The sequence below is a fragment of the Rhipicephalus microplus genome, unplaced genomic scaffold (genome assembly GCF_043290135.1).
Source record: "Rhipicephalus microplus isolate Deutch F79 unplaced genomic scaffold, USDA_Rmic scaffold_18, whole genome shotgun sequence".
Classification (NCBI taxonomy): Eukaryota; Metazoa; Arthropoda; class Arachnida; order Ixodida; family Ixodidae; genus Rhipicephalus; species Rhipicephalus microplus.
The window spans coordinates 3,579,571-3,605,000 of record NW_027464591.1 but is presented as its reverse complement, the minus strand read 5'-3'; the positions used below and the strand labels follow the sequence as shown (position 1 = coordinate 3,605,000).

General features: G+C 47.2%; 1 protein-coding gene across 1 annotated transcript in view; it reads left to right on the top strand.

Moving 5' to 3' along the window:
• LOC119177791 (sodium-dependent nutrient amino acid transporter 1) overlaps positions 1-11,639 on the top strand; it is a 20,187-nt gene extending 8,548 nt beyond the window's left edge. Inside the window, exons 6-9 of the mRNA XM_037428982.2 lie at positions 4,087-4,189; positions 6,206-6,306; positions 9,794-9,949; positions 11,178-11,639. Coding sequence (XP_037284879.2) covers positions 4,087-4,189; positions 6,206-6,306; positions 9,794-9,949; positions 11,178-11,639 — 822 coding nt within the window. The remainder of the gene's footprint in view (positions 1-4,086; positions 4,190-6,205; positions 6,307-9,793; positions 9,950-11,177) is intronic.
• The last annotated feature ends 13,791 nt before the right edge of the window (positions 11,640-25,430 follow it).

Below are 25,430 nucleotides of genomic sequence, written 5' to 3'. Positions count from 1 at the left end.
TTTGAACAGTGCCAGTCCTGGCAGGCAAGGGCAGACGCTCAGTCACAGCCTTAAAAGTGACTGCCTTTGTTTTCTTTCTCGTATTAACCAACCCTTTTGCGCGGATGAATTTCTCGCACACCGCCTTCAATTTACAACCTTATCATTCTGCACTTGCCTCTCATTGTACGTAAAAAAATCCTCTAACTTTTTTCACACTTCTAACACTTTGTTAGCTCTAAACGACAATTTTATTCGATCAATGCATTGTACGCCACGAAAAAACCACCAAAGCACCCTTTGTCTCTTAAGAACAAGCATGAGATTAAAAGTTGGCACACGTGCTGCCAATGACTCGTACTTCCTTCTTGCGCGTCCCTCTTTGTTAACGCGTTACATTACACGAAAGTGTGCCAGCGAAGAACGTATTAGCGTGTGATCCACGAATCTCCTTACCTTGTGCAATGACGAAAATGAAACATTCGACGTTTAACAGGGAACTGTTTTGTTAAAATTAATCAGCGTTTAAATGCTCGTGCACATTCAAGCGATATACGAACGTCAAATCGTGAGTGTCAGTAGTGTCAGCCTAACTGGGCGTTTGGAACTCGCTTCAAGCACAGTTGAGAGGCTATAGTTTAGCTTTCGTCTGTTTGCGCAGCAGGGTAATTGAGTTGCACAGCTAGGTATTCGAACATTATTCATTCATTTCTTATCTAGACAGTACATTATAATATGCTGATGTGTTTTTCCTATGTGCGTTATTTATTATTTGCTGTCCGGAACGTAAGTTTTTTTTGGTATGTGTATGTTTTTTTTTCTTCTGTCAAGCGTGAACCCCAACCGCAAATTAGGGCGATTCTAATACGGCCTTCTTATTCATTTTTCTTGCCCTAGCCAGCACTGCTCTATAAAAATTATTATTTAAATATTATTGTTAGATTATTACAATTACTATTGAACCCAAACACACTGTTTATAAAAGACACGTTACATTATAAAGCCGTAAAAAATCTTTCATTGAAATTTGATCGACTTGTCGAGAATAATTTGCCTGGAATAGCACCCACACCATTGATACGCTGATCCTACAATGTTCTCTTATCGCAGTCCTTGTCCTTCGCCACCGCAGCGTATAGCTTGGCCGACCTGCATCCTGCGTTGTTTGAACACCGGACCTTTTGGCTGGCCATCAGCTGCGCAGCCTGCTTCGTAATTTGTATGCCGCTTAGCCTGCTGGTGCGTATATCGCACGTATATTGTATGATAAATCACAACGTAGGATGGCATGGTGGGATTAGAACCGCGAGACCGAAGTGACTAGAAGAACTTGGAGGAGCGCGTTTGGCCGGCCTTCTCAAACCATCAATGGTATAGTTCCCCACTATCAGGGGCGTAGCCAAGGGTGGCAAAAGAGGGGGTTAATCTCAGTGAAAATTTTTGATTTCACTTGCCTACATATACGCACATACGCACAAACGCACGCACGAAAATAACATGGAGTATGGTTGAACCCCGTCCGCTAAAATATACATATATTCTGTCTAAGCTCCTTAACACTGTCGCTCAAAGATACGTAAAAGCTGCATCTTACCTATGCAGCAGAAACCCGGAGGCTCGCAAAGACGGTTCAACTTAAACTCGGGGCGATTCAGCGAACCATGAAAAGGATTGATTGATATGTGGGGTTTAACGTCCCAAAACCACTATATGATTATGAGAGACGCCGTAGTGGAGGGCTCCGGAAATTTAGACCACCTGGGGTTGTTTAACGTGCACCCAAATCTGAGCACACGGGCCTACAACATTTCCGCCTCCATCGGAAATGCAGCCGCCGCAGCCGGGATTCGAACAGGGCGCGGGTCAGCAGCCGAGTACCTTAGCCACTAGACCACCGCGGCGGGGTAACCCTGAAAAGGAGAAATATATATATATATATATATATATATATATATATATATATATATATATATATATATATATATATATATATATATATATATATATATATATATATATATATATATATATATATATATATATATATATATATATATATATATATATATATATATATATATATATATATATATATATATATATATATATATAAGCTTTAGGGACAAGAAAGAGGGCAGAGTGGGCCAGAAGACAAACCTGTGTCAAGGACATCGTACGCTCGAAATCAAGAAAAAGGCAGGACATGTTGCGAGAAGTCAAGATGACTGCTGGCTGTATTTCAGCGGAGAGGTGAGGGCCAGGCAGAAAGTTAAGATGGCAGATTTAAGAAGTTCCCGTAGATAATGCGACCGCATCAAGCACAGGACTGGGTTGATTAGAGGACGTGGGACACGCCTTTGCGCTGCAGTGGGAGTCATCCGGCTGATGGTAGTGATGTTGATTGATCGTATACTGTAATGTCATGGTGTGCATGTCTTATTCTCCATCAGCTGTGCAGTTTGTTTCGGAATAAACACAGCGCTTGCTCCTCTGGTACGTCATCTTTGCGTCACGCGATTTGTTAGTGCATACTGTGCTCATTGGCTAAATAAAAGATTTAAGAGATTAAGAGTAACACCACGGCCTTAAGTGGTGTTAATGAATGAAACACTAGAGCGGAGATGGACACCTAGCAGTGCATCTTTCGAGGGACTGTCAAATAGCAAATAATAGTAATAAGAAAACGATAAACTAAAGCCGGAGTTTGAACACGCGGTAAATACAACAAAGTGGCTGATTGGGCTAGTTGGTTTAGTATATACTTAAGGTTTAACAGCGCCAAAAGATAGACGGCGGACAAGAAAAGTGCGGGACAAGTTTTGACTTCCAACTAAATTTTTATTGACAAGAAGGTTGTAATATACATGAGTGAACAGAAATAAAAGCGAAATAGTAACAGATGTAGGGATACGAATTAACCTCAAGTACGATTAATACAATAGCGAAGGCGAATTTTATTATTTGTGGGGGTGACAAGTGCGTCAGCCAGGTAGCCCAGGCACCTATAACGTTGTTGAAAGAGGCTGTGGATTTCAAGCGCTCATACGTGCTATCCGAGGGGTCTTTTCTTTCTTTACTTCTTAATCTATAGTTTCGTATATATCTCTCTCTCTCTTTTAAAGACCATAGTCTTTCTTGAAGCACTTCGACGCAAAACCTTTGGCCTGTCTGTCTGTCTGTCTGTCTGTCTGTCTGTCTGTCTGTCTGTCTGTCTGTCTGTCTGTCTGTCTGTCTGTCTGTCTGTCTGTCTGTCTGTTTTTTCGCCGAAACGATACCCCAAACGGCCAAAATCCAGCCCCATGCGCAGTGCCCACCGATATTGCTCAAGTTTGAGCGTTCATACTTGTGCAATTGTCAATTTAAAAGCAATTATTGCGCATATATGAGGCACAATAACAACACGTCAATATTCTGTATGCGTGTCTTTACTCCAGAAAAGGCATATATACGTAATTCTATGGACAGTAGCCTTTATCCCGCTGCCGCTGACAATAAAATGCTATGCCCAAAAAGGCAAGTGTTTTTAACGCTTTGCTAAGAAGACAAGGTGATGGCACCTATCCTCCACTTTGCGATCTACACCTAATCGCCTCCGAGACAGGCGCGCACACCTTGTTTTGTTTTCGAAGATAACTGCCAGAAAGCGCTCGTGTCTTACGTGCCCCGATGCACTCGTCCGCGTTCGCTGGCACGGATCGAAGCATCCTTACGCAGCGCCCACAAAATACAATTCCCGATTTTCTCGCGCAGAACATCAAATAAACGTTTTATCACTCTCTCCAGGTGCAAGATTATCGTCTTTCGACGACATTTGCAGTGAAACATGTAGATACGAGGCCAATTTTTCTTTGTCTCCAAGCTTCGTCTTTTGTTTAATTCTTTCACTAAATTTTAGCGCCATCAACGCCGTGGACATAGGCTGAAAGCCAACGCTGTCGTATGGTTACTTCACGTCTCGTCGTACTTAGTACGAAACAGCACTAGCTGAATGCATCTAGAAAAATTGACCGGACATCTTGTTCAATGCGCCACGCATAAGCGAACCCATTCATGTGTGGATGAGCTCGCGGGAATCTGTCGTTCTTTTTTTTTTCCACTCTCCGATAGGGCATTGTGTCCAACTTTCGTTCGCCTGTGTCGCACGCCGTGTACACAGACATTGTTCCGTGGATCGGTTTCGCTGAAACCATCACCGTTGCCTACGCCTACGGTGAGTGAACTCAGAAGTCCTCATGAAACGGGATGATGCTTTATGTCAGTCAAGTTAAACGCTTCTCGAATTTAAAGCAATTCATGTTTAATTAGACGAGTAATACAAAGGACATATTGTACTGCCGTATCGAAACGCAACAATTCAGGACTAAGTAATGAATGTACACACGCGTCCACTGTTAAAGAAAACACCTGATTCAGTACACAGAATGTTTAGACTTCGCAATTTTACTGAAACATAAGCGCTTACATATGCATAAGAACACGGATGGTTGGAAGTTCTGACTCCTCTTGACACACTGGTCATGTGCATGCGAGTGTTCCCTTTGACAGTGAACGGTAGCACGTTAGTTTCCAGCGTCTACAATTCGTTTCATTTCAGCGTAATTCCGATACGAACTCGTACGCCAGAGCCAGCATTAACTGTATCAGCTAGACTTGCAGTGGCCAAATCGGTTATCCTGCCCATTTCTCACAGCAGTCGTTAATAGTTATAGTATGAGAAAAAAAAAGATTAAAACCTCACGTTGTTTCGATTCATAATTACTGTACAGACTAAAAAAGCCGCCATTTAGGGAATTTTTCTGTCGCACAACAATAATTGTCGTTTGACTTGACTTTCCTCAAAACGTTGCACTCGTTGTTTACTGGACAATAATTCTATGCAAACAATGATAGCATGCACTATAGGTAGGCTTGATTTATTGGGTGCGTGAAGCAAGGCACCCAAAGTGCACCTTTTTTTAGTAGTGTATCACACGATAGACTTCATAATTCTAAATGTACTTGTCCTTGTGAAACAACAATAATGAAAACCCAACGACAATATTTCCAAGGAAAGTATGGCGAGATGTTGCCTGCAGTAGGTATGATTTAAATGTGCGGACGAAAAGGTAACTTGCCGCCGGCAAGGAACGAGACTGCAACCTTCGAATTACGCGTCTGATGCTCTACCAACTGGACTATGGCGGCGCCGTCTATTTTACGGCGTGTATGTGTCTATTTAAACATAAGAGCTTTATTCAGCGCCGATCATGATCGCCGCTTACACTCCCGGGCTTAAATGCACGTGTAGACGTGCATATATCCTAAAATCGACGGGGGCGGGGGCGATGACAGCTGTCGCAGCTCAGTTGCTGCAGAATCGTGACACGTAATTGGAACGTCGCAAGTTCAGTCCTTGGCGGCAGAATGTCATCTTTTCGTTCACCTTAGTTTCTCCACAGTTACATTACATTTACAACCAATATAAACGAGAACCGACCAACAATTATGCCAAGGAAAGTATAAGAGATGTTATTAGAGGTAATTTTATCGTATGTGTGAAGAAATAAAAGTAGACGAAAAGATCACTTGCGGTGGGCAGGAACCAAACCTGCGACCTTCTAATAACGCGTCCGATGCTCTACCAACTGAGCTACCATGGCGACTACCCTACTTTGTAGGGTGTATGTAGTTACATTACAATTACTTCTAATAACATTTTGTATACTTTCCTTGACATAATTGTCGGTCGGTTCTCATTAATATTGTGTCCAGCGAAAAAAAATTAGCTCTTAAAATTTACCCTTTTTTCATTTCTTTGTGAATTATTCTGGTGGCAGCACTGAATCGGTGGTATGCGTATACCAGACTAAAATGTTCGTGGTGATTAAATATAGGTGTTAATTTATTCGTTACATTTGGGGGCACATATGCTTTTTCTTTCTTCTTGTGGATGCGCATGATAGCGTGATAAACATGAAACCTAATATTGTCAACGTTCCTGAACATTTGCTATAAAATTCAGAAGGCATGAACAATGGTGTATCAAACTTTCTAACTGAAGAAAAAAAGTTTGAGACAATCATAAATGCTATAGAATTAGCATAGATTCTAAAGTTATGTCGTGAATACTGAATTCTACAATGAAGATGAAAATATTTCAGATGCAATAAAATGTTAAAACATTTCTTGCCGCATACAATGCCGATGATCTTTCGTTTTCCTTTTTCTCATTTCGCTTGCTCTGCAGGTCTCGAGCGCTTCGCCGACGACGTGTATTTCACTTTTAACGAGCGTCCGCCAGTATTTCTTCAATTCTGCTGGCGCTGCATCTGCCCGACTACGTTAATGGTATGCAGCACGAGGTTAATATAACTGCACTCTCGAAGACGCAGCAAAGAATCAGAAGGTCCCTCATAGCATTTACCAAAGGCGACTCGTTGGCGAGAGGCCCCCGCTTTCTTCTTTTCTTCGCAGTCGATTGCATTCACTCCTGATCGTAAGTGTAAAGCACCCAGCATGGTTTGGCAGCACCTCCGGCATCGGGTCACCTTTGACTATGGCATCCGAGAGGGCACACGCGCGCCCGCCATCTCTGAGGCCACGCTTTGACCTGTAGAGTTTCCTATGAGGAAACTAGAAGGAACTCCGGCGCTGGTGTTTCTGAAAGCTGCACCGCATGGCACTGCAGCCAGCGTGCATGGGAATGATGAGTAGTGCACAAATCCGCCTAGCCTTGCCTATAGACTTCATTCTTTTGGCTCCGTGTGGCTTCATGTTGCCTCAATCTGCTTTGCCAGAGTACGAAGTTAATTCGGCAAACGTTTTGCAATGACGCTTCACGACGTTCACCTTTTTAGGCTATTGAATTCAGTTCGGCTAACGAAGTTCACGATGGCACACCTGTTGTCCAAAACAACCAAAACACACACCCAAAAAAAAACAAAGATGCAAGTGTGTTCGAAGCCGTGAGCGCGAAGACTATGATATGGGCAAATTCGTTTACTACTCGTCATTCCCATGGTGGTTTGAGAGTCCCCTCTAGTTAATTTTAGGAAGCTCTACGCTTTGACCAAACGGCCATGTCGTGCGCCGTCGGCACAAATGGTGCAAGAAAAAATGTGATGACGTCATTCTATGACGTCTCAGGTCAGCAAATTCAGCGAACTCACGTGGTGGCGTCTTCGCATGGCATAGTCAGTGGGTCAAAGGCATAGAGTTTTCTAAATATACACTACAGGAAAACTCTGGCGCTGGTGTCTGTGGCAGCTGCGACGCGTTGCGCTTAGCGAGCATGGGAGCTATGGGTGGTACATGAATTTGCCCAGTCTTCGTACATTACGTTCCTTTTGGCTTCACTTGGCTTGAAGCTGCTTTGCCACGAAACAACAATCGGCAAATGCTCAGGAGTTGCGCTTCACCACCTTAATCTGTTAAACTTACCATTTCAAATCGGGTCACGAAGTTAAAAAGGGTTCGTTCTATTTTTTTTAACAAAACTTAAACCAGCAACAAACAAAGTCACAAGTTCGATTCACCGCCCACAAGTACGAAGACTGTATGGTCGCTGAAAAATCGCAGGGCCAGGGTCCCCTATATTTAATTTTAGGAAACTATACCGTAAATGGTGGACACGATCTCGGAGGCACTTCAAAATCACGAGACGCGCACGAGGTTTACAGGGGGAAATCAATACAGGAGAAAGAGAAGGTGGTTTGCGTGAATAAAAATAGGCGTGTGCACGGGGAGGGAGAGGCAGGGAGGCAGCCACCTTTCCCCGTCACATAAAGCATAATGCATGGGGAAGGGATCTATACCCCCCCCCCCCCAATTCTACCCCACTTATTTCCCTAATAGGGAGGGGAGCGCTGGGACGAGCCTTCACCCCCTTAGAAGGAGAGCCTGGACACGCTTATGTTAAGTACAGTACTGACAGATTGAAATGCCACATCATAATTTGCAGCGCAATGCTGGTATACGCGATGACTAGATAAACACGTCACGTCACGACGAGCTTGTTCTGTAAAGATAATGTTCGGCTCTGATCTACTCGTTCGAGTTGCAATTAGGCCGATATGACCTGAAATGAATACAGTGGTAATGGAAGTGTGTGCATTGCTTAGCCCTAAATGATCCTGTTTCAATCCGTGAGCACTGTACACAAGGGACCACACGAATTTGTCCAACATCTCTACTGTCAGAACCAGGACCGACAGCACATGCAGTTCTACCAATGACGTAACACATCACATGTCTGATCAGGTCATGTCATTTTTCTGCCATCTGATCAGAAGTGTTGCTGCTACGCTCCTACATAAAGACACTGAAACGCAAGTCGCAACGCCTCTGTCACCACTGCAACCGGTGTAGTCTTGACTCATCCGAGCAGCGATTCCACTTCCCTTTCGATGATCCGGCCGCTTTCGTATAACACCACAGGAGTTAATCAAACTGGTCCCCATTTTGTAACAATATTTTGTAAAGAGCGCATGTTTCCTAACTAGTGAGGCAAAGAATCACAGGATCACAACAGATCAAGACCGAACACAGCGCTTTAGTAACTAAGAGCTGAGTGTTCACCGCACGTGATCGCATTTATACGCACTAGAGACCTCTCGAAAGAAAAAAAAATGGCAGGATATCCACGGAGTGAATGATGGAGAGTGGGGCGAAGCATTCATTCGTCTATTGGTTCTTGCTTCCGTCCGTCCATGCGTCCGTCTGTGTGACCGTCCATGCGTCCATCCGCCCATCCGTGCGTGTGTCTTTTCGTGCGTCCGCACGTCCATCTGTGCGTCCGTCCCTGCGTTAGTCCCCTGCATCCACCCCTGTGCCCGCCCATGCGTCCATGCGTCCGTGCAGCCATCCGTGCGTCCGTCCGTGCATCTGTCTGTGTGTCCGTTCGTCTATCTATTCAACACTCCAGGTACCACCATCTCGCATCTTTTCATCTCATATTCCGCCTATAGAAGACCGTCATCCTGCGGACATTCCAAGGACTAAAGGAGAGGTGGCGCACGCCCACTTTCTTACGGCTTGCGCTTCGTGTCTACTTCCCACCTTTACCCACCTCGAGTTCATGGTATATACTAGTTCACTGTATTCATGGCACTGCGGCTCAACGCTCGCTAAACCTTTCTAAAACCAAGGAGATTACGCCCAGCGAGTATAACGTAGCAACCCTTTCTTGTCAGATAGTGCTCAATGTACATGCCGATGGCTGCTAATGGGGAATGAGAGACAGGAGAATTCGGCTTTTAGTTAACGCGCACACTGCGATTTTTTTTATTGTTCAACAACGCACAGGCGAAATCTCCCACCGGCCCCACCTTGCAGGTCAAAACGTAAGACTGGTTACACACTACGACTACTACGAGGGACGAATGGGTGCCGCTTTGAGGAGCATCGCCCCTAAGAAAGGCGAAGCATATCACACAAACAGCTGATGCGCCAAAAATAGCACTTTCTCTTCTGATAAACAGATTGGAGGGCAACTTGTCACATTTCTTTATTTAATATCTACCTCTTGAACAATTTATCCCAACCGTTGGTTAGTGAATGCGTATGGTTGCGCTGTGACTTCCAACCGCAACGCGCACAACGCGCAGCGAAGTGACCTGAACGCATATATATGCGATCACCGAGTTGTTAGTTTAGCGCCGTGTCTCGTCTTGATCTGTTATCGTGCGAATCTTAGCGCTGCTGTTCCGAGTTACGCACAACAAAATAGCCCATCAGTCTCATCTTTTGGGAATATTTCATGTCGAAACATACCGCGCGAGAGTTATGCATGTGCAATGTACACTACCTAACCAATGCACCTTCACTCTTCTCGCAGCTCATGAGTTTGGTTTCGCTGGTTGCAAGAGCGAGCTTGTTGCGCACTGCGCCGCCAGGGTCCGAGTGGGCGAACCCGGTCATCATGTTCGTTTTCGGCTCTGTCATCGTGATCGTCGGAGCGTTTGTGCTCCACGCCCTGGCTGAAAATAAATACGTGAGTGATCGCCCGTATACCGAAGAGGTAGAACAAAAAAAAAAAAGCGGCCGAGTCAGTATTGGGAATTTCGGAAGAGTGGCTCTCTATAACGAGGGCGAGAGGAGACGTCGACCCAACCCAAACAACACCAATGAAAAGCTGGTTGTGGAAACAAACGCTCGTGGGTCCGTAAGGCATGAAGATTCACGACTTCTAATGCTAAAGTGGCCCCTTTAACCATGACTTTCTCAAAACTGACAACAGTCTTTAGGTACATTCTTTTAACTTTTATTGTGGCGCCAATAGGGTTGTATGACGGGGGCCTCAAAATGTGGTAGAACAAGCATAGGCTTGCACACGAGGAGAGCAAAGAGCCCCTCCTCTTCTCCATAGTAAGCTAAGAGGGGGGCGCAAAGCCTGCCCCATGCATTGAATTGATAGGGAGAAGAAGCTGTGATGTACATTCGTTTCGTCAAAGTAACCCCGCGCACGTGCATGAGAACACGGATGTTCTGCCACAATCATACCACGATGCGCTATATAATTTCCCGTGTGATCGCCTCTACCCATCCTGTGCCTCATTTGTGCAGTTCTTCGCGATATGCGGAGAGTAGTGTGAAGCTACAGAATGTTACTTAGGCAACAGTATCCGTGGTACATGCCCCCAGCATCTGCATCCTGATGTGTGAAGGGGTTCAGTTATCATGTCGTAGAAAGCACAGTGCGCTGTTATGACCAAATGAACTGCGTTAGTCTTAATCGGCTGAACGGTTCTTCCGATACAAATAATTCGTACAGCTTCGTTTATTGGCAAATGCCAGTCCGATTCTCCTGAACTAAGCAAGATTTATACATCGTTAATGCTCAACCATGCTGAATGCTCTGGCAAGAACCATGCTGCCATTCGTTTTATGGTGGTAGTTTTTATTTTAGCCAGATTTTTTCGTGATCACTGATAACGAAATGTTGTGAACTGCGCTGTTATTGCTTAAGCACACACGTTTGTGAACCAATTGAATGCACTTCCATCCATAAACCTGTTTTAATTACAATTATTAGATTCGACCGATAACTAGCCACACATGCTTGCGGCAACCCTGTATCGTGTATTCATTGGCAATAAACTTGACTCGACTTGACGTCGCCGGCTGGTCGGAGCCATACGCTCCTTTACCTACACCTCCGAGTTACAGTAAGACAGTCAGTCAGCATCATCGAAGACTGATTACTTCGAATATCATCGCAGGACCTGTACGCAGCCATGGAGCCAGAGCCGGGCTACGGCCCCAAGGACCCGGACCAGATGGCGCGGTACGTCGCCTTCCTGGCGGAAAGAAACGCCCTTCCAGCCGGGCGACATCCTCTGTCGTCCTCGTCGAAGGCCAGTTTAGCGAGGCCATCGATGGCCCTCGAGCACGCGAACGAGGAATACTTCGGGGCTCAATATACGGAGGTTATCGAGTCCGCACCCACCGTCAACGAGAAGTCGCCCGACGTGATCGCCAACTTGCAAAGAGCGAATGCCGCGTCGGACGCCTTGTTGTTGCCGACAACCAGCGCGGTTCTCACCACCGCGACGGGGGACACTTCTCGAGCCACGACGACGGCGACTAATACGGCCCCTGAACCCACGACGGCGACGACGCTGAGCGATGGGAAGGACACTTCGAATACGCCCGATCACGTAGATAAAGTGAACAAGCCATAGAAAGCGTCCAAGATGTAGCTGCGGCGATCCCTGCTGTTCAGCTATTTCTTTTCATTGCCTTTTTCCTTTGCGTTCATCTAAACTGCTGAATAAAAGAACTCGCGCGTGTCACTGGGTTTTTAAATGGTAAACCAATGCAGTATAAGCATACCAACCAGTACCGAACTTGTGTCATCAGTGAGATACACGGTCAGCGATAGCTCGGATTTTAAACGATGTGAAAAACTGCTACTGCAATCCATCGTGAAGGCTGGCTAAACAACGAAGCTGGTGCTTTTCTCCGTTACGCCATTGCTTTTCTATGTACTGTGATTGTGTTTACTTTATCAGGCTATTGTTTTCCGGTTGTCATGTTTTACGGCTCTTTCTTTTTCGCGATTCCCCTAATATATTGATGCCAAAGCGTCGCTATTAAAACATACTAAGCCATTAACAAGCATCAAAGTAAGACGATCACTGTGCAAATCTCTTATGAGAGGGAAATTTATAACCAGCCATTTATAGCATGAGGCCGACGGAACTTTATTTTTGCTATTTAGAAGCTTCTTACGAAAATAAATTGGAGTTTTCCTGTGGTTCTAAAGAGCATAGATGAATGTGGGTGGTATATACCGTAGTAGGGCTTGGATAGGAGCGGTGCAAAATATAAAAGTATTTGTGCGAGTGTATATATTGCTCTGCGGCGGTGGTCTAGTGGCCAAGATATACTCGGCTGCTGACCCGCAGGTCGCGGGATCGTATCCCAGTTGTGGCGAATGCATCTTCGATGGAAATGAAAATGTTGTATATGCCCGTGTGCTCAGATTTGGGTGCACGGTAAAGAACCCCAGGTGGTCGAAATTTCCAAGGCTCCACACAACGGGGTCTCCCATAATTATATGGTGGCTTTGGGACGTTAAACCCCACATATTAGAAACGTCTGCTGTCGGTCTAGTTGGTGCATAACTAGGGAAAGAGTGTTTCGGCGCAAACCAGGAGCACAAATAAAAGAAAATATACGGATGAGCCCGTAGTCGCAACGGAATATTCCGGTGCCTTGCTTCATAAACTTCAATAATGCATACAATGCCACTACTAAACAGCTTGCATTATGTTGAAGACAGTAAACACACCGGGCGCGATAAGAAGACAAAAACAAGCGATGGCGCGTGACACGGAGATCAAGGTTCTTTTTCGCTGCAACATATGACGGCCTCTTTAACTCGTTTCACCTTCGAATGAAATCTCCAGATTTTACGCGTGATATCACGTTCTATCATCTGGAAAATACATTGTTCATGTTTGTGTGTGTTTTTTTTCGTCAGCGTTGACTATCCACCAGAATTACTATTTACCTGGTCGTGTTAAAAAGTGCGCGCAATTTTTTGATGTCATCATCGCTGTTTCTACTTTACTTAAACGGACCAGCCAATATACCCTGGCAGGTGTCACTTTCTTTAATGTCATCGTCATTACATCATGTTGACAAGTGTAATTGTAGAAGTAGAGAGAGGAAGCGAGAAAGAGAGGAAAAGAACTTAAATGTGAAGCATTTGTCAGCGAATCAAAGACACTTTGACCGTCTATATCTATCACGTTCATGTGCCACATCCCCTCATAAAACAGCTTTATTAGGCAACAGCCTATTAAAACACAAATAATTAAGTAATTGAAGTGGAATTCTCATGAGCTCAGAGAATCCAAGCTGAAAAAGATGCTGATTACTCCTAATCAAGTCGAGTCTCACTTACCAAAATATAAATCGAATTAGCCTTAACATTAATTATGAATATTACTGAATAATGTGTGTGACATCAAAGCCCAACGGAAGGACTCGAGTTTGATGTCGCATAATTATGCAAATCACGCCTCTATCCACCTAACAAAGACATCTGTTGCTGTATAAAACGCTTTTGAGAGTAAAAGTCTTTAATGCAGTGTACTTATTCACGTTTGAATAATTTCGGCTACATTAACTTTGACTTAACTAAGCTCATTTAGGTGCAACTTGGATTAGCCCCACAAAGGCAAGCTGGTCTGAGAAAATTTAATTTTATGTGTTTGGCTTAGTCAGGTTGTGCGATGTTCGCTATGCTTACTTATCCTAATCAACCGGTGTCAATAACAACGCGAGCCGGCGCTTGAACCGGCCCCATCACAGCCGCTACGTAAAAGAACGGCGCAGATTCGATGGAGCGAAGAAAGCGACACCCAGTTGTCGTTTTGGCTACGAGAGCCGTAACCGTGTCCAACAGAGCGATATGAGAAGCCGAGTGGTAAGAAGGGACGCGCATGCGCCCTCCAACAGGTGTCTCGTCGTGTCTCGTCGCTAGCTGGCGCGTCGATGCATTCTGGCAACGTGTCCTCCGCATAGTCAAGGCTGCCCCAGTGTGCTGCGAGTTTCACGACCTGAAGTCCTCTTAACGAACTGTTGGAATTTGTTAGATTTATTCAATCAAACACACAACCAGCACCTCACCGAACTATATTTAAAAATAGTTGTCTGCGTATTTTGACGTGGACGCCGCTTTATCGCAGTCCTGCAGGTGCGTAATAAAACCCTTTTAAGTTTGCTGCTTCGCAGTAAGACTCTTTAAAGGTGAAGCCCGCTTTCCAGTGGCGAAACTCATCGGGGTGTGGGTCGTTCCCTCGTAATAGCATGTTGTAGTGGTAGCCACTTCTAGTTAGTTTAAAGAATTGCTGACTACCTGGTGTTGTGTGTATGTCTTTGTAAATATTATCACTAGATGGCGTTAGTGGTTTTCGTATAATTGACGATTAATGAAAATAGATTGCTGACTACCTGGCGTTGTGTGTATGTCTTTGTAAATATTATCACAAGACGGCGTTAGTGGTTTTTGTATAATTGACGATTAATGAGGATAGATTGCTGACTACCTGGTGTTGTGTGTATGTCTTTGTAAATATTATCACAAGACGGCGTTAGCGGTTTTCGTATAATTGACAATTAATCAGGATAGATTGCTGACTACCTGGCGTTGTGTGTATGTCTTTGTAAATATTATCCCTAGACGGCGTTATAAAGGGAAGTGGGGCGCCAACGTCTATGTGAATTTCTTAGGGTGCCCCATTAGAGCGCTGGGAACACGGAGGCAGGAAAGATAGGAGAGGGCATGCCCATCCGGCGCGCTACATGAAAAGTGTAGAGGAAATGACATCATGGCGGCCATATTCACTGGGCACAATGGCGGCGTTGCTATAGTTACATGTTGCGCAGTGGAGCTGGTCTAGGAGCATTCTTCCACCGTGTCTAGGAGTGAGCGGCCGCGGCTGGCGGCGGCATGTGTGCCTCCCCAGGTCTCGTGCTGAGCCATGGCGGACAATATCCGTGCTCTGCACCTCGTTATTGGTTACGCAGTGTTCTCCTGGCAGTTACTAGACTCTCAGCAACGTTTATGAATCATTTTGTCCATCACGGGGTTTCAACAGTGCGTTGAACGAGTGCATATTCATGCGTCGTGCGGCGGATGACGTGGTTGAAGCATTTAGTGTTCAGCGAAATTGCGTTGGGCACCATGACAAAGCGGAACGACGACGAACGCCTTGCAGGTCAGTGACGGTTGGGCAGTGCTCCTGCTTGTGACAACGGACGACGCTGTTGAGCCCAGCAAGACGCAATGAGGAATGTGCACATATGTAGTTTCGTGTTGTGTGCGTACAGTAACATGTTGCATGTGCGTATTAAAACACCTTTTTCTGTTCCGCTTCGTGTACTCCCCCCCCAGCATTGCATGTAATCTCAATATGACGGCAACCGCGTTCAAGTGTCACTTGCACGGTGCTCAAAGTCACCATGGTCGCAGAATGCTGACGCCGGTGAGTTTCACGCGGAACATGGACACAGTGGCCGGACGTTGCGTCGGCCGCGTGGCGGAATGCAACCGTAGAAGGCGCACGACTGATCGTGTTGTCTGTACAGTTGCTGAATTAATGACGTGAAAACACTCGCCGTTGTTAGTGCATCTAGCGCACGTTCTCTTGTACTTTCTTCGTTGTCGGTGAGCTGTTACTCGCTGTTAATATTCGGACGAAATGATTCCGCCGAATGTGTCGCGCTGGCCCAGAGTGTTGAGCCCCGTTCTATTAGTTTCGAATCGTCACGACACGCGCTCTGCACAGCTTACGTGCTTTCCGAGCCGGAGAAAGAGTCGTGCCTTCTGCTTTACATTCGGATGTAAACAAGAGAGGAAAATTCGTCCAGTCAATATGGCCGACTTCCGGCTTCACCGCGGCTTCACAACGAGTGACGTCAGGGCCTCTCCTACATTTTCTTCCTGCGTGGCTAAAAATAATGAACCTCCTTGGCTGGGAATGACGGTATATGTGCCTGCGAGGCTTGAGTTGGCTGTTATTGAGCGAGGCTTCGGCTCGAAAGCGAATACGACTGCTTTTGTAAGTAAAGCTTCTCTAAAACGAAAAGTTTATAAAGGATCTCATTCACGCGTATAATATTCTAAAATAAAAGTCCACTTACCTTGACGGCACAACCATACGGCGAAAGGGGCGGATGGAATGCTCGCTTTGTCATCTGCCTGCCAAGTTTAGCGACCATTAATTACTACTTACAGTCTGTAAAATTGTACATCGACGCAGACGCTTTCAGTCTTTAATAAAACACGTTTCCGTGCAATGACAAAAATAAAAAAGCGTATCACGTGTTTTTTTTTTCGTAAAGATCAATTATTTTAACGTGAAGCCAGACGCGTCTTCGAGGTATACAAATCCGAGTCAAGATCGAAGCTCACATATCCCATCATTCCCTTGCATCCAGCAGCTCACTAGCGCCAGATTTCCCTTTAGCGTAACATCTGCCGATTTCATTTTTCTTTTTCTCAATAAAGCTGATATCTCCCGCTATTTCTTCGTGTGTTTCTAACAGCAACAGGGCACGGTCTTTTGCATATTTTTGCAGAGCATAAGCTTACTTCTGTTTCATGTTTCACGATTATGGATTCGGACATTCTAATTAAATATAATCATTCATGTAATCTGGTAAAGCGCTGTTTGTGTTACGTGCCACGAGGCGCAGAAGAAGACGACGGTGACGTTCTCGTGACTTCTGTTATGTGGCTTGCCTGTGCGATATGCGAGCTCTAATCTGAGTTTCCAGTGAACTACATCTTTCTGCAAAGTGTCGTGAAATCAAAGAAGCGTAAGACAACACAACCTGAGTGGCGCTTCAAGGGCGGAAGCCAGCAATTTGCCTATTTTCGTGACCAAATGTCCCGTGGTGGGTAAGCGTGATTGTTCGGAGACAGCAGCACTGAGGAGAAAAACAGAATGCACACACCACCCTGTAGAAGGCGTCTTATGCGCCTGCCTGCCTGGTATCCATCGTCACCCTGCAGTGGCGGCCTGTTAAGCCCTTCGCGAGATGACAGCCGCATAGGACGTTCCTCACTCGGCGGGGGCAACAATCGCGCCGCGTATTTGTTCGTAACCATCGCTGTCATGGCCATCGTCACGTTGTTGATGTACCTCTGGCTGCGCCACTCTACTGGCTCCCCCCAGGCGTCCTTGGCAGAAGAGCAGCTCCAAGAGCTAGATGTCAGCTGCGAGCGGGAGCAGGAGCGGCTGATTAACGATGAGTCCAATGGCACGAGGGTCGACGCCTGCGAGGACTTCTACAGCTTTGTCTGCAACAAGCACCACACCGTAGTGCGAGCCCTGGAAAAACGTATCGCAGCTCTGGCCGAGTCAAGCGACGACAGCCTTCGCCACGGCAACCACGACGCGGCCACCGCCACCATCGCCCTTCTTTACAGGTCTTGTCTGTACTTCGTCTCTTCGGATGGGCTGTCCTTCAACAAGGAACAACACGCGAACGAGTTTTTCAACGTCGTCCGAACAGTGACGAGAGGCTTGCTGCGACGCCTTGACACGCCCGCAAGAATGATTCAGTTCCAGGCCATCCTGTCCTTGGAGCGAGGTGCGTCGACGTACATCTTCTTCGCCACGGACGGCCAGGGAACTTACTTCCTCGACGTTCGTCCACCACTTTCCGTCTCCATTGACAATGACACGCTGAGCTTCCTGCTCGGAGCAGCCGCCCAAGCTCTCGACATCGATAAGGGCAACGAGAAGATTGACGTGAACAGGCTGCTCGCGGTCGACTACGATCTCCAAGAAAGGTGGAATTCCTCGCGCCACGTCAGAAGAGTGTCTTTGGAGACACTGGCCAGCATTCGGGCGGACCTGTCACGCGTAGACTGGCACGTCGCCTTCAGCGGTAGCCCCCTTGCATTCTCTAGGGACTACGACGTCCTGGTTAGGGGCTTTGAGAACTTGGACAACGCGCTAGAAACCTTGTTCGTGCGCCTGAACCGAGATGAGGTGGCTGTTTACCTTTTGACATATATTCTCCTGCCGGAAGAAATACTCGTCGCCCACGTGCACAGACGGCGCCAAGATCTTTGCTTCGCTCTCGTGCGGCACGTCACTGGAGAGATCTGGTACCAGCTAGAGTCTAAACTCTTCTATCCTGGCGACGTCACCACAGACGCTCTTTCATTGGCGCGATCCATCATAACGAACATAGAGCGACGACTCGTATCCGCCAATAGCTTTGACTCGCCGGTCACTACCAACCAGTCGACTATCTCTTCACGGAGCGTATATATAGTCGCGCCGAGTCTCGTGAACCTATCTTGCCCCACCATGCGCCTCCTCATGTGGAACCTTCGTCCAGACAGTCTCTATCGTAACCTCCTCGAACTTCGTACGCATTTCGCGATTCTGTACAAGCTGAAGTTCAGCAACCTGGCGAGTCTAACGGAGTCGGTAGCGCTCACCGACAGTCGCGGAGGCGTCAGCGTGACTCTCCCACCCCGTTACCTACAGGCGCCCTTCTTCTGCCACGGCCAGCCTAAGCAGCTCAACGCCGCCACACTAGGTGTCGCCGTAGTCTCGAAAGTTCTCGAAGCGTCCGTGGATATCCAGTCTTGCAGTGGGCCGGCTGTCCCCGTGAAGTGCACAGCGACGGACTCCGACTCTAGCATGGACGATTCGCCGCACAAGACCGCAACCGCAATGACCCTTTTTGGTACCTGTCTGGAGAGGGCTTTTCGGGACCTGAACGCTTCCGGCATCGACGCGTCGTCGGAGGACGACTTTAGAAACACGCTGGAGTATTGGACGACTGCCTTTCAAGTGGCGGAAGACTACGTCCAGCGGGGCAGCACCGTTGACGGTACCCCGTGGTCATCACTTCACACGGAGAACGCGGTGACGAAAACGTTCTTCGAACGATATTGCTACTATTTGTGCGAGCCTGAAAACCCGTTTCATCCAACTGGCAAGACGCGCTGGGCCAGGCATCTGTGCAATGCGGCCGCCATGAGCTCTTTAAAGTTCGCGGCGCTCTTTGATTGCAACGAAGGCCAGACAATGGCGCCTCGTCGCCGTTGCATCTTAGTATGACCGGAAAGTTTGCCACTATGATGTAACTTTTTTCTTTCCAGCAGTAATTTATTATTCGGCTTACATCATGAATAATAATAAAGTACGTAATTATAAAAGATCTCATCACCTGTAAATATATAGGAAATAATAATGAAGCACGTGGCTTCTAAAAGTCAGGTATTACTTTGCGCAAAAACTTAAAAAACAAGAAATATAATGTCTTTACTCGAATGTTGTACAGCGCAGACCTTCAGAATATCCTAATAGTTAAAATGTAGAACAAATGTATCCAATTACAACGAAAGTAAATGCGATGTTATAAGCAACGTACCGATTGCAACAAAACTCCCCGTGGCTTCACTCCCCCGCCGCGGTGGTCTAGTGGCTAAGGTACTCGGCTGCTGACCCGCAGGTCGCGGGTTCAAATCCCGGCTGAAATGTTGGAGGCGGTAATGTTGTAGGCCCGTGTGCTCAGATTTGGGTGCACGTTAAAGAACCCCAGATGGTCAAAATTTCCGGAGCCCTCTGCTACGGCGTCTCTCATAATCATATGGTGGTTTTGCGACGTTAAACCCATGATATCAATAAATCATGACTTCACTCCCGCGCGTACCAGGAAGCGGCGCCTCCTCTAACATTCACGCGCAGATGGTATACGATAACAACAACAACAACAATAATAATGATGATGATGATGAAAGGGGTTGTTCTACTTTGGACAAATAATAAGTGTTTATTCAGGGACTTAAACAAGTGCGCCCCCCCCCCCTTGAAAAAATGACAGCCAATACACGGGGTGAAGGATGTAGTGTAAGGTGAAGCTGGGTCCCCACGCCGCTGCCCCGCCGCTTCGGCCTCCTGTTCTCGTACGCCGGGATTTTGTCGGCGCTGCCACGCAGCTTCACGGCACGCTTCTGCCTAGCGCGCTCGCACATCGGGGTTCCGTCTTCGAGCGCGAGCCGCGGCCGCCTTGCGCGTATCATACTTTTAGATGCGGAGCATCTTATACTCGCGCCTTGTAGTGCGCCGTCCGCACCGCTTCTCGAACATTCGACAGCTGACGCGCGCGCATGCGCCGTCGCGCCGTCGCCCACTCTTCCACCATCTGTGCATCCCTTCCTCCTCTACACACCGCGCGCGCTTCACTCCTCCACCATCTGTGCACCCTTCCTCCTCTACACACCGCGTTCGACATCTACAATTCTCCTGATTCTCCAGTGGACGCGCATGTGGCGTCGCGCTTCGAGAACATTCAACAGCTGACAGTGCATGCGCCGTCGTGCGCCGTCGTATATATACTCAAGGTCGGCGCTCGCTCGCTCAGTTGCCGCTCGTCGGTTGGTTTGTACGGCGCGTCGACGTCCAAGGTCGCGGTGAAATGAATTCCAACGAATCCACAAACACAATGATCGACGTCCCTTCGACCAGCGCCGCCCTTTCGCATACGTGTGTACGTGTTCACTCATTTAACACCCCCTCCTACAACCACGTTAACCAATTTAGCCATCGACCCAAGTAAGTCGCAATTTAACACCCCATTTCACAACCACGTTAACCAATTTAGCCATCGACCCAAGTAAGTCGCACTTTAACACCCCGTTAACCAATTATATGGTCCGCATCCTCCTCAGTGTTCCCCCGAGGGAAGCTGCGGGCAATTTTTTTTATTGGAGAACCGTGAATTACCCGCTGGCCGCGTTCGTCTGTCTGTGTGTCTGTCTGTTTGACACACGAATGGACGGACGGATGGGCACATGGACGGACGCACGAACGGACGCGCAGATGGACGCACGAGAAGATGGACGGACGGGCGCATGGACGGATGCATGGACAGACGGACGAACGGATGGAAGCAAGAATGAACGGACGGCCGGAAGCATGGAGAGGATGGCGGACGCTTAATTCGCCCCACTTATCATCACTCACTCCATGGATATGCTGTGATTTTTATTATTTATCATACAAGTAACGTCCTCTAGTATCGTACCATTTGCATTTTTCAGCATATATGCATCCTATTATATGTACAGGTACCGCCCTCTACGGCCGGATCAATAACTAACAAGAGGTGGCTACATACGATTACAACGGGACGCTCAGCCGACGCCATAGGAGCTTCGCTCCTAAAGAATACCTGGCTACATGCAGGCCACATGCGCTGTAATTCTGACTAAGGTGGCGGTTCCACTCCCTTCTTCTCGCAAGAGTTCGAAAGACGACACCAGACGACGCCACTCATCCACGCTTGCAAAAAGCGAGAAAATTGCTCGCGCAAATACGGCCAGCGTCGCCTCGCGCGTGTCTTGTATGCCGTGCGAGGCAGCGGAAATCGGCCGATGAAAACCAAGGAGGACAAACGCAGACGACGTCTTTCACCTACTATCCGCCAACTGTGCCCGTCGTTTCAACGACACGACCCCAGTGACAGCTGGCAGACTGAAACCGGCGTCGTTTCACTTGAGTGTAAACACATGCGCGTACGCACGCACATACACAAACGCAGACTCTCTCTGACTCACTCACGTCCACGGAATAACGATTGAACGAACATTGGTGTTTATTTGAAAAGTAGTTCTGAGACCTGGCGTGGCTTTGTGGTAGAATGCTTGATTGCCATGTATACTGCTTTGGTTCAATTCCTGCTGAGACCTCGACATTTATTCTTTGCATTCGTCGGATCAGCGTCTGCGATGTCAAGTTTTTCTCAACGCTCACGTGTTAGAACTGTTCCTATGTGTTCTCGTTATTGCTGTGTAGATTCCAAGTGTCGATCATCTGTGGCACATACCCGCATACCAGTGGCACATACCGGGCCGTGGGTTTGTGCCGCTCTCTAGTGGAAGGTGTTTGACGGCGTACGCGACGGATTATGAAAGTATTAATGTCTTGACTATAGCGTCATATTCATGAAATTATCCTCCTATACTAATTTTGGTTCACGCGATCACGAGAGCATCCACATGTAAGCAGCTAGATAGATAGATAGATAGATAGATAGATAGATAGATAGATAGATAGATAGATAGATAGATAGATAGATAGATAGATAGATAGATAGATAGATAGATACGCTGAGACGCCAAAAGTGCTTGCAGTACGCAAAGAAATGTTCCGCATCGGAAATGTTCGTCAGTGCTACAGTATATGTATCAGCACTATTTTTTTTTCGTGTGGCCATTATCGTGGGCGTAGAAGTCAGGTTATTCTTCGTTGACCACACAGGCTTACTCTGAAATTCTCGGCACATACAAGATTTGAGAACGTCGACCGAAAATGCGGATGTATAAGTGCGATCTGTGTGACAATCAGCGTGCCAGTTTCTTGAAGTGGTGAAGGGACAAGAGGATGTACCAGAGTGGGCTGTGAGCATCGAACCTTAGGTACGAATGCCAAAGTAATGACCAATAGTCAGCTCAGAGCCGACGGTTCTTCATTGTATTTTGTGGTACTTTTGTATTTTGTCGAGTACGTAAAATCTTAACAGTCTTCATATGCAAGGCAAGAAAGAAAAAAAAAGAAACATCGTGCCCTTTGAAGCGGCACTACATACATATCATTCGCACGGCATGTCAGCGTCCTTCCTTTCAGAATTTCGAACCTCACAGGCATGAAAAAACTCAAAGGAATGTGCAAAACACGAGCAGCTGAACTACGAAGAGATGCACTTTACTGAAAACGTGGCGGGGAACGCTGGTTCTGCGACTGCGTGACGAACGCGCAATTTTCCGGCGTTCCGAAACCATTTGCCACTTGATGACACCGCCAAGGAGGATTTAAAAAATGGCTGGAGTGGCAATGATTGCGCAGAAGTGAAGCCGTTCCTCTGGCAATATGGCGGTTGTGGCGGCCGTCTTACTAGGGGCATGATAAAGAATCACCGTTCAGCGATTAAAAACGAAGCGTTTCCCTCACACACCCAACGAGTTTAATGTGGGAACTTTTTCGGGCCACATACTGCTTCAAGTGCGTCTTAAAGTTACTAGTTTTCCGTAGTGAGCCTCTAATTGGAGGCAAAGTTCTTTGAAGATTCAGTCATCCATACTTGTTTGAGTGTTATTTCGTCGGGAACAACTATCCTTTAATATAGAACTAACGTAGCATTTATACAACGTATCAAGGCCACTTGATCTTTAAGTTGGCACTATCAGAAAAGAGCATGTTTCCGCCATCTTGGCAATGGCAAAAGGTGGCTTCACTTCTGCTGGCAAGGCATTGCAGGAGCTTCCACTCCAGCAATTTTTCTTTAATCTTCCTTGGACACCACCCCACCTGATGACGTGGTGCGAGTAAAAAGGATTCATTACTCAGGCCTCCTCCTTTTGCGGTTGGTGTTTGTTACGCGCGGTGACTAGACTTACCGCGGAGGAAGGAAAGGAACCTTTTCTTTCTCCGTGAGACTAATCTTGTGAGGCTGGAGATATAACCCATACATGTTTTACCCGTTTCATTATGTTTAATTGCGCCACGTTCGGCGAACGTTTGAACTCGCTGAAAACAACTTGATTTTTTTTATTTGATAGATGGAGCGTGAGCACAAATAGATACAAGACACAATATGCATCTACTAATGTGCTATACTCGTCGGCAGTTAGCGGCAAAAAAAAAAGAAAAAAAGCGAGTTCCTATGGAATTGGCAAGCAGAAAAAATAGCTAGATTCAATGCTGTCTTCTGGGTTCCCTATTAAAGATAAAGGACCTTTCTTTTCATAGAATCACAGAAAGGGGCTTGCTGCTTCATTATATAAAGGTTCAGAGTATCAGATTGTATAGTTTTGTCGCTTCATCGGTAATGCGTGACCAATTAGAGCCATAAACTGCCCCACTTGCACAGTAATAATTCATCTAGTTTTCGTCAAAGCACTAAGTGACTTTGCGTGGAAAATAAGTCTAATGTAGTCTGCATAGCCACAAAATATTATGGTTTTGTTAGGTAAAGAAAAAAAGATCTTACAAAAATCTTCATTATTTTGCCCATTTTCTTTGGAGTGAGTGAGTAAAAACTTTATTGAACATGTCCGGCGTCATTGAGCGGGGTGGGGCTACAAGCACCCCGGCCTAGGTGACGGCCTCGAGTCCTTGGACCCGGGCGGCATCCTGGGCTTGCCGGACGGCCCACAGTTGATCGGCAAGGTCGTGGCTGAGCAGAGCCGCCTCCCATCACGCCTCGCGGTTCGAGACTGCCATGTCTACCGGGTTCGTAGGGGACTGCTGCGCGTTACCGGTACACTTCCACAGCATGTGCTGCAGCGTCGCGCTGGCTCCGCACGCCTTACACGCGTCGGACGTATAAATGCCTGGGTAGCAGAGGCGAAGGATCACCGGATTCGGGTACGTGTGTGTCTGTAGTTGTCTCCAGGCAACCTGCTGTTTCTTGTTTAGTTTGGCGTGGGGTGGTGGATATTTGCATCTGTTCAGTCTGTAGTGTTGCGTGATGTCTCTGAAAGTGGTCATGCGATCCCCCCACGTCCATTCCCGCATCGCTGTCGAAGTGTGCGAGACATCGGGACTGTCGGCAGGCGTCGCAGCTAGGCGTGTAAGTCCTCGAGCCGCTGCGTGGGCAGTCGCGTTGCCCGCAAGCGGAGGGTCCGTGTGGGCGGGGGTCCATACGAGGAAACTGTCGTTTTTGCGGCAGATGTTGCGTTCGTGAATTTGGAGAATGCGGGCCGCTTCGCGGGAGATCCGGCCGCTGGCGTAGTTGCGTATCGCCGCCTGCGAGTCGCCTATTATCACCTCGGCGTCCGTGGTGGCTATCGCGAGGGCTATGGCAGCTTCTTCGGCCGCCTCCGTCTCTTCCGTGCCTATCGTCGCACTCGTGACGCAAGTTCCTACATGATCCGTGATCGCGACCGCGAAGCCAACCGCAACTGCCAGCGACGTCTCTGTGTTCCTGCTGCAGCACGTTATCCTCCGACATGGCCCACCTCAGGTGATCATCAGTGATCGTGGGCGACAATTTACGGCAGACATAGTAGAAGAGCTGCTTCGATTGAGTGAGTCCCGCCTTCGTCACTCGTCGCCATACCATCCGCAAACAAATGGGCTCACGGAGCGCACCGACCGAACAATTGTAAACATGCTCTCTATGTATGTGGCATCCGACCACAAGAACTGGGATGACGTGCTACCATTTATAACGTACGCGTTCAACACCGCTAAGCACGAGACAACAGGCTATAGCCCCTTTTTCTTGATGTACGCACGACCGCCACGGCACACACTCGGCACAGTTTTGCCTTTCTCGGCGCACGAGAACCTCTCAGTCACCGAAATCCTCAGCCTTGCAGAAGAAGCGCGTCGTATTGCTCGTCTACGCACTTTGGCATCCCAGGAAAATCGAAGGTACGCTATGACGTCCGCCACCGGCCTGTAACTTACCACCCAGGCGACTTA